Source organism: Suricata suricatta, chromosome 11 (assembly GCF_006229205.1).
Source record: "Suricata suricatta isolate VVHF042 chromosome 11, meerkat_22Aug2017_6uvM2_HiC, whole genome shotgun sequence".
NCBI lineage: Eukaryota > Metazoa > Chordata > Mammalia > Carnivora > Herpestidae > Suricata > Suricata suricatta.
Genome location: NC_043710.1, coordinates 83,584,964 through 83,594,205, shown reverse-complemented (window position 1 = coordinate 83,594,205; position 9,242 = coordinate 83,584,964). Strand labels below are relative to the sequence as shown.

General features: G+C 43.7%; 1 protein-coding gene across 2 annotated transcripts in view; it reads right to left on the bottom strand.

The window, feature by feature from the left end:
* Positions 1-393: 393 nt before the first annotated feature.
* SNX19 (sorting nexin 19) overlaps positions 394-9,242 on the bottom strand; it is a 40,475-nt gene continuing 31,626 nt past the window's right edge. The window contains exons 9-11 of one of the 2 annotated variants that reach the window (XM_029956588.1): positions 4,167-4,351; positions 3,010-3,097; positions 394-1,940 (exon numbers count right to left, since the gene is read on the bottom strand). In XM_029956588.1, coding sequence (XP_029812448.1) covers positions 1,808-1,940; positions 3,010-3,097; positions 4,167-4,351 — 406 coding nt within the window. In that variant the 3' untranslated portion in view covers positions 394-1,807. The remainder of the gene's footprint in view (positions 1,941-3,009; positions 3,098-4,166; positions 4,352-9,242) is intronic. The other variant, XM_029956589.1, reaches the window with a different exon arrangement.

Below are 9,242 nucleotides of genomic sequence, written 5' to 3'. Positions count from 1 at the left end.
AAGTAGGAGAGAAATGACCTGGCCACCTGCACCTACCCCGAAGAGCATCCTGGCCCTACAGCTGAAAAAGGTGAAGGATCTGCTTCAATGTGTGAGGCTGGACCCCCAGCCATCCTGCAAATATGTAATTACTAAAGCTAGAAATGCTGAGTTCCTTCTGCCTGTAAGTGTCCAGGGTGAAAGAAGTTTTGGAGCCATAAAGTGGCTCTAACAATCAAATTTTAAGGTTAGAGGTGCCATGTGACAAGATCTCATTCACCTACTTGTCCTTAGGCAATAAGAGCCTACTAAAGCCTCCTGATTACAGCAGAATGCATTTTATAGGTAAAAGCCTCCCAAGGGGTTAAAAACAAAAGAATAAAAAAAAAAAGAAAAAAGAAAAGACTGCACAACTTTCTCCCATAAACCACTTTAATTGTGTGCACATCATCTACTTCAGAGTCGAAGGGAACCTGACACTTGTTCTAGATCCATCTCATTGCTTTCTTATCCCAGTATCCCCTTCCAAATGGGAGGATCCACAATTCAGTGACAGCAGGGCTCTAACAGGCAAGTGCAAAGCTAAAGGGATAAGGGGGGGCAAGGATCTCCTGGTGACCCCTTTGGACCCTGTCAGCTACTCACGTGCACTTAATGTGGAGTACTTCCCTTGTGACTTTCTGCCTCTTTCCTACCAACAATTTGTCCTAATTACTCCATTCTTCTAAGACACCATAGAGTGTCTGATATAGTACTTTTGCCTCCATCTTCAAGTGTCCCTAAAGACTAATTATAACCAGATCCTTAAAGAACAGGAAGTAAAAAGCTTTTTGTGGGTAATCAGTTCCCTGCAGGTTTGCTATTATCGGTTCAAGTTAACAGTCCCCTGCTAGAGACCTGGGAAAAGAGAAGCCCGGTGCCCCGCTGGGTTCCCTCCTCCTCGGGCACATTCCCAGGCACAGAGCAGGAACAAGCCTTTCCCTTCCCTTTGGAAGCACTGGGCTGACTAAGCAACTTGCCATATGATTCTGCTGAAGGAAGACAGAAAGTCACAAAGACCAAAACTCAACTCTTGGAGAGGGGTTAGGAGGAAAGCTAATAAATAAAATCTGAGATGCAACTCCCTTTCAGGAAAGGGTGTGGAGGGTGGGGTGGATCTCCCTGGAAGCTTTGGCAGTTCGCTTTGAAGTCTTCTGAACAGGCAAAGTGTAGCCACCCAGGGAAGCAGCCTTCAATGACATCCTCCCTAGGACTAATGTGTTGGGAAATAGCCAATTAGCAAAAAGTCCCTAGAGAAATGTTTTCCCTTTCTTTGGAATTGTTGGGAAACTAGATAGAACTCAGAGGATCTGGCCTTCAAGAGTGGTCTGAATGAATTTTCAGTTTCTTGGCGGGAACAGAGAGCTCTAGAAGATTGTCTACTTCTCCAAGAAATCTGATTATCAGTTTTCTCTTGGTCTACCTTACAATTTGTGTTAGTGGATTAGGAACGTGTATGCACAGGGCCAGGCTCCCAGCAAACAAACTTAGGAAGGAGGGCAAAGGAGAGGCAAAAGGGGCTCATTCTTCTACCTCACAGATTCCTTTTCCACCAGCAACAATCCAAACATCACAAAAAAGGTAAGGAAATGGATACACATGCGATTGGTACATATTTCCCCCATCATCTGCTAAAAATGTAGCACAGTTGGGGGAGAAAGTGTGCCCCTGGGACCCCAGGCCTTCTGAGCTACAGCCCAGATTCAGGGGGCAGAGGTTTCCTGACTGGGGGTGCGGTGGGAGAGCAATTCTCCTTTCCTAGCCTTCAAAGAATGAGAATAACCTATGGCTAAGGGGAGACGCCCGTTCTCCTGGGGTTGCCTGGGGTATCTGAGGCAGAGGTGGTGATGGTAGACTCCTCAACAGAGGCACTGAGATCCAAGAATTCCAGGATGATGTCCCAAAGGCAGTAAATCAAGTGCCTGAAACAAATGGACAAAACAACTTAGAGGAGGGTCTGGCTCAGTCAACAGACACCAGATCCCTGTTTATGACATTTATTTTCCCTTCCCCTCCTTGCCCATTGCTGATATCCTTAGTGAACTCTAAATTTCAATAGCTTGATGAAGCCTCCACCATGAAATAAAAGTTTGCTGAATAAAGGTTATGACCCCAAGAGAGGTGGAGATAGAACTTGAGACTAGATTTTAAAAAATTCCACACTTATTAATATAGCTGCAGTTGCACGTCGGCACTGCTCTGAAAAACTGTGAGGGAGGGAAAATCTTTGTGACATCAACTGAAAATTTTCAGAGCTTCTGACTATAATGATTTCTCATAATTAATCATTACAGATCTACAGGTAACCTACAGGCAATGAAGCAAAAGCCAGGGCCCAGGAGCAGTGAGAGTTAATTGATGCAGTCTGCTTTGGGACAGGGTTTGAAAAAGGATTGGAAGTTCTGAATACTTTTCAGAAGCACTATATCCCAAGGCACCAACCAGGAAAATTCCCACCTCTTCTGGATTATTCTAGGAGTGTTCACCCAGTATTCCTGGTCCCTTTATCAGAGCCCAACCTCATTATCTTAGCTGCTTCATATTAAGCAAAGACAATTCCTGATTTTAATACTATTCAGCTTTGCTTGAAGCCTTGACCGTAGAGCAGAAAATCATTATATGACCTGTAGTGTACAGGACAGGGGATGCTCTCATGCTGTTTACAGGGGCTGGCAAGTGTTGAAAGAACCTTTAAGCACACTGAATAAGACTGGAGAGTGACAGGGCATTTTCAGTAGCTCACACGGGGGCCTGCATTTTCTAAATGCAAACAGCGGCTGGTCCAACACGGCTCAGAGGCTGTCAGTGTGGGTTTTCCTTAATGTGTGTGGATCTGGACATCACACCCTGCGGGCAGGGCCCAAAGCAGATAGTGACTGCAATTCCATTCTTCTCAGTGTGGGTTGTGCACTTAGAAACCATGGACACCTCTGAGACCAGAGATGGCTTCAGCTGGGGTGATGCTGAGTATACAGATGCCTTTCAGCCTACCTGTTGATGATGGGTTCCTGTAGTGACTCCAAGACCAGACTCCAGCTCAGCTGGCATTTGTTCACCCCAAGGATTTCTACGACAATATCTGAAGTGGAAAAAACATGTGGTTTCAGTGCTACCATTGAAGCATTAGATCCTAAGGAGTTTATCTCATGATATCTGCTATCTGTATTCAAACTAGGTATTTCTGGCAAACTTCTGAACCACATAGTCAAACTATAACAGGGAAAAGCTTAGAAATGTTTCTTAACTGTTTAAATACGAATGGGCCTCAAGAAATAATTCTGTAACCTGTCAGTAGAGTGTAGGATTTTTTTCTTTTAAGAGAGAGACAGGAAGAGGGAGAGATAGAGGGCATGTACAAGCAGGGGAAGGGCAGAGAGAGAGAGAGAGAGAGAATATTAAGCAGGCTCCACTCTCAGCATGCAGCCTGACGTGCTCGGTCCCACGACCTTGGGATCATAACTTGAGCCAAAATCATGAGTCAGACACTCAACCTACTGAGCCATCCAGGCCCCCTAAAGTGCAGGTACTTCTGATGTAACAGTTTAGGGTGGAGAGTAGACGTTAATAAGAGTATATAAAATTGTTTTAAGATTTAAGAGTTCACTACCGTACCCTGATTACCACAGCACAGCCATAGGCAACAAACTGCCTTCCCTGCCTTCTAAAAGTCTGTAGAAAGTAAAGAAAAAAAAATCCTCTTGTTTGTTTTTATTCATTGCTAATAACCATGTACTTTATTCAATGACCCAAATTTATGAAGGCTGAGCTTCTAGAGGACATATCATTTTTGTCCCTGGTCCAAAAACCATGAGTTGGCACGGGACCTGAGGTCTTCATCTGGTGGGAATAGTTCTGAGACCTGGCTCTGTGGTGTAGGCAGAGCTGTTATTACCCTAAGGATCTGCAGGATTCTCACCTACTATTTATGGTGTGGTCTTAGTGATCCTTTCCATTCCCTCAGCATCACTTGAACGAGGGATAAAAGAATTGCAGCTCTGATCATTTACCTATTAGCCTGAGGAATGGTGGGTCAACAGCCCACCCACATTAAAGCCCTTTTAAAAATGGGGAAGGGTGTGGGGTAACAGTGGCAAAGCCAGATGGGAAAGGAATAATTATCAGTATAACCAATCTCATCGTCCAATTACCTGGCAGGATTCCCATCAGGCTCTGCAAAGCCTGTTTTTCAGCAGCCACTTTCTGCTCCTGAGTCCTTACAGGCCGTGGATACTTAGGCAGAACCCCACCAGGCCAGATGGACTCCTGAAGAAGTCGGAGGTACTGCACCCAGCGTTGTGGACATGTTAGATTAGCCACTTGCACCTCCAGCCACCTGTAATGTAAGAGAGAAGAATGGTCATATAAAACTGAAGGAACGACTGCAGCAAGGCATGAATCATGTGAGCAATCAGCACAGAACAAAGCGAAAGTAGTGGCAACTCTCACAAGTGAAACCAAGGCAATTCAACAACTTGGGACCACAGACATTGAAGATGAGCAATACTAATAATACTGCCATTATTTACTGTGTGTCCACTAGGAACTACATGTTGTACCAAGGGTTGCGCAGAATAGAGCACTAGGAGGACACGAGTATCTGGCAGGGCTGGAGCTTTCCAACTGTCCTCTAGTCGGAAGCTCTGTCACTTCTCGGCAATGTGCACACACTGCCTTTCCAGCTAAGGGTTTGGTGATTTTATATAAATCCCTCTCCTTTGCCACCCTGTCCATATCCAGCTGCTCCTCATGGACCCATGCATGAGCTGTTCTAAGCGTGTCCCACATCCATCCAACTTTTGCTCCTAACAGTCCGATGACTGACAAGGCCTCTTCTTTCCAGTACAAGTCTGCCATCCTGGCAAGACCTGCTTAACTCCACCTCCTCCACAAAATTCTTCTGGACCATTGCAGCTAGGAGTGCTCTCTCTCCTCTTAGACTTTCTTCAGTACTTAGTTCTACAGCACAGATCTGGAACTAATATTTTACTCTGGAATATAAATTATTTTCTCATGTGTTTAGAGCTTTACTTTTCCAACTAAATTATAAGCACCACAAGATTTCTGTATGTCTTATACTTTTAAAAGTGCCCTGGTGCTCAAGAAAGGCCTGCTGACTGACCAGCAATTGTTTTTACTATAATGAAAATGTCCCCTTTATCTCACATTCAAAAATGAGGCAATAACTCAGAGGGGGCAAAGATATTAAATCTGCGGTTCCTGCAGGCATTTAGCCCTTATTCTTTATTTGTTCCTGTATTTTCTCGGAACGATATGGTTACTAGCTGAAGGTTAAGCCTGCCAAGTCTCCGTAGTATGGAGCAGGGCTGAGCCTGACAAGACTGTGACTGTAATGGATGGACCATCAACCACTTCTACTCTATTTGGTCCTGAACCACATGGCAGCTCACGCCATTGCTCCTATACCCGAGTTACTTGTCGCCCATCCAAGAGCAGAGGGGGCTGCCAAGGCAAACTTTATTTAACCTCCACTCTGCCAGACAGTCTGCATTCCACTCAAGCTAGGCATTCCAGCCTTGGGGGCTGCAATCCCCCAAGCCCAGGGCTCACAAATGATTCTAAGAATAGGAAGTCTGAAAGGTAATGGCAGGGCAGGACTGGCAGACACCGATGGAGATCAAGAGCGGCACAAAGCTGCTCCTGCCCAAAATAGCCATCACGATCGTATTTGATATTGTTAGGGTTGCATCTCCTTTTTATAGGGCTTTTCATTCAGCGAGCCTAAGACGCCTGATGAAAAGGATCCAGTAGCAAGAATTTCTGTTCCTGTTTATAGAAGAGGGTCAGCAAAGGGAGGTGGATGCAATGGCCTGATCAGATTATCCGCAGGAATCAAGTGACTCAACACTCGTTCTTCACCTCAGGCCACAAATACTTGTGTGACTTCTGCTAAGGTGAATGATGTGTACTAGAGTCTCATCTGAGTAACTGGTTTCACTGGAGTGAAAAATCAAAATTTGAAGTCCTCCAAAAAAGCCAGGAGAATCTTAAACCAAAAACTTCTGAGTGGAATCAGTTCTAGCTCAGCTCTCATTCCCATTTGCACGTAAGCCAGTGTGTCCCTATTCTTGTTCTCCAGGGCCAGGGATGCCTGGGACTCCACTCTTCAAAGGCATCTACCTCAGCATCTGCTCAACCCTTCTGAGAACAGAATACTGAACAATAAATCTGGGGACCTTGGTCATCTTCTGGGAATGTCTTACCATATAGGATTCTGACTGTTTGAATTAACCTTAATTCACCAACAGGAACAGTCCTTTGCGCAACTGTATTATGGCAAGGATGTCCTTTTTGTTTTCTTCTGTTGTGACTTGGTGACTCAAGCATACCAGCTGGGTGCAAAACAAACTTTGGCACACGGCAAAATATGAATGTATAAATGTATACAAGGGGGAATGTTGGAAAGGAAGAACCCAAGTAGGGAAAAGTAAAAATAAGCCCCTTGATGATCAGGATGAGTCAGTGAGTCAACTCAAGTTATGGGAGCTAAATGGAACTGACAAAGAAAACTAAGGTCTCCAAGTAAATGTCAACTACTGATAAAGAAATTGTCAAGCACTATAAACACTGAGGCACAGAACTGATCAACAAGTTATTTCCAGGAATGTAAGGAACATGAGAAACTATAAGACTGGTCAAACAAAACAATCTGCACATCTAAAAAGAGGAACATAATGAACAAAGTGGCTTCTGCCTTCAAGGTGCTGTGGTTTCCGTTACCCTCAGGCTTCTTTATACCTTGAAGGTCAAAGGCACTAACCACACACATTTGTACCACGCAGATTGAAACATTTGCCGTTTTCAGGATTTTCCTCTTGCCCAGGTTCCTCCTCTCTCTCTTCCGCTAAGAAAACAGGCTTTTTCCTGGACATCTGGGGTTAGCCAAGTTTCATTTCCTAGCCCCAATCAGCCTTTGGAGAAGAGGCATGGCAGTGAAACGTTCATGCTCACAGAACTCCTGAGGTATAGGATCTTGTCATGAATGATGAGCATCCCAAAGTAGAAGGAAAAAAATCATAAAGCTGAAACCAAGAAAATGACCAGTGCTGATTACTACCACCACCCAAATTGCCCTGCCCCTCAGACAAAACAGAAAAAGAAAAATCTGTGAGCTTTAGAAGAATTTCTAAGGCATGCTTTACTAATACACAAAATGCCTTTCTTAAGTTGTAAATGACCAGATTCAGGGATTTTGTATTATTTGCCTTGCCTAACACCTAGCACAGAACCAACAGCCAATGGCAGTGAAGAAGGAAGGAATTTCTTAATCCAATTATCTCTTCTCCCATTTCCATCCCTACTTTCTCTTCCTCTTATTCCATCATCCTTCTCCAGAGTGGAGCTCCACACATACCACCACAGTGCTTTATCTAGTCCTACTGATTCCCTGTCTTGCTCTGGTCACTCTGAAGCCAGGCTAGAGTAGAGAAGGTGAAGAAATTAAGCACCGGAAAATTAAAAGAGAGACTAATGCCTTAGCTTATTAGTTCCCTTCACCTCTATTCCACATGCTGTCTTACTATTCTTAACCGACGACTGGGAGAGTTAAAAAGAAGTCTGTACCCCTATAGTTCTCTTGAAGCAAAAGGAATGGAATGTATGTGTCTGAAGTCCAGTGTCCCACAGGAGCTTTTCCAGGATCAGTTTCTGGAATCTACTAGTACCACTTACTATTATATTATGCTAACAGAAATCTAAAGTTTCAGGGTGGACACAAACACATATCTCTCAGTCTATTTATTATAAATTATTTATAAGAATTCATTTACTAAATACAAATGTTATTGTTTATGTAATTCAAGATGCATGAGGTAAATATGCTAAAATAAATATGGGAGAGAATAGCCACAAATAGCATTGGTTTTATTTTCTACTACTATTCCAGTTCTGTTATTTGATTTAGAGATATCTCCTCCTACCATCCTACCTTTTACCCAATGAAAAGCAGAAGAAGAAAAAAAGCCAAACCAGGTCTGTTCTATGAGGCCATCTCTGAATGATTCAGAGCACACGGCAGACTGACTAGTGGGCCCAGAAATGGCCAATAAAATGAGAAAGAAGCAACAACAGATTGACACAGAGATATTCATGAGCCTCTCTCAGATGCCAGCCACGGAAGGAGGGAGGATGTGGAGATTAGGGCTTTTCATTACACTGGGAGTACAAGTCTAGTCTGTGTTCGCAAGAACCTGGTCTGAAATAGCTACAGATAGAGGGATGGAGCTAAAAAGGAGACAGTTTAATACTAGGGCTTAAGATGACACCTCAAGGTTAGCACAAGGTCATTTCCCATCAAAACAAGAGTCAACTCGCACAAGTAAGGGGAGAAAGAAAGCTTAAGGGACCATGTCTAACCTAATTAGCCAGATTCCCTTCTCTTTTCTGCTAAGAGCTACTACAGCTGAGTGAATAAGTTAGCCTAATGCGGTGGACAGGGGGAGATAGTGAAGTCATAAAATAGAAAATATTCCTGGGGCGCCTAGGTGGCTCATTCGGTTAAGTGTCTGACTTTGGCTCCGATCACTATCTCATGGTTTGTGAGTTCAAGCCCTGATTTGGGCTCTGCGCTGACAGCTTGGAGCCTGCTTTGGATTCTCTGTCTTCCCCCCCCCCCCCCCCCCCCCCCCCCGCCGCTCCCTGGCTTGTATTATTTCTCTCTCTCTCTCTCTCTCTCTCAAAAATAAATAAATAAGCATTAAAAAAAGAGAAATATATTCTTAACAGCAGTAATAATATTCTAACAAAAAATGCTTGGTACAGACTAAATGAAAGATAACAGAATTGTTCTTTGTACCCCCCACTGGGCTCTCTCTGTAGACAATCCAAAGGTGATTATACTCCAACTCTTTAATGTAACAAATACAGTTCAAAGAAAAAGAGTAAAAGAAGATCAGGTTAAAGCTTCTACCATTGTAAATAGATCTATAGTAGACTTGAAGTGTCAGATTATTTCAATTACCTTCAGAGCTGGGTTTTCCAACTCTGGCACTGCTAACATTTTGGGCTAATTCCTTAGTGTGAAGGGCTGTCCTGCACATTATCAAATGCTTAGAAGCATTTCTGTGCTCCCAGGTACCTCTTGTGTGACAATCACAAATATTTCCAGTCATTGTCACATCTCTTCTGAGAGACAAAATCTTCCCTAGTTGGGAATCACTGCCTTAGACCTAGGCTCTTGGCTGCCATGTGTCGGGCCACTTCAAAGT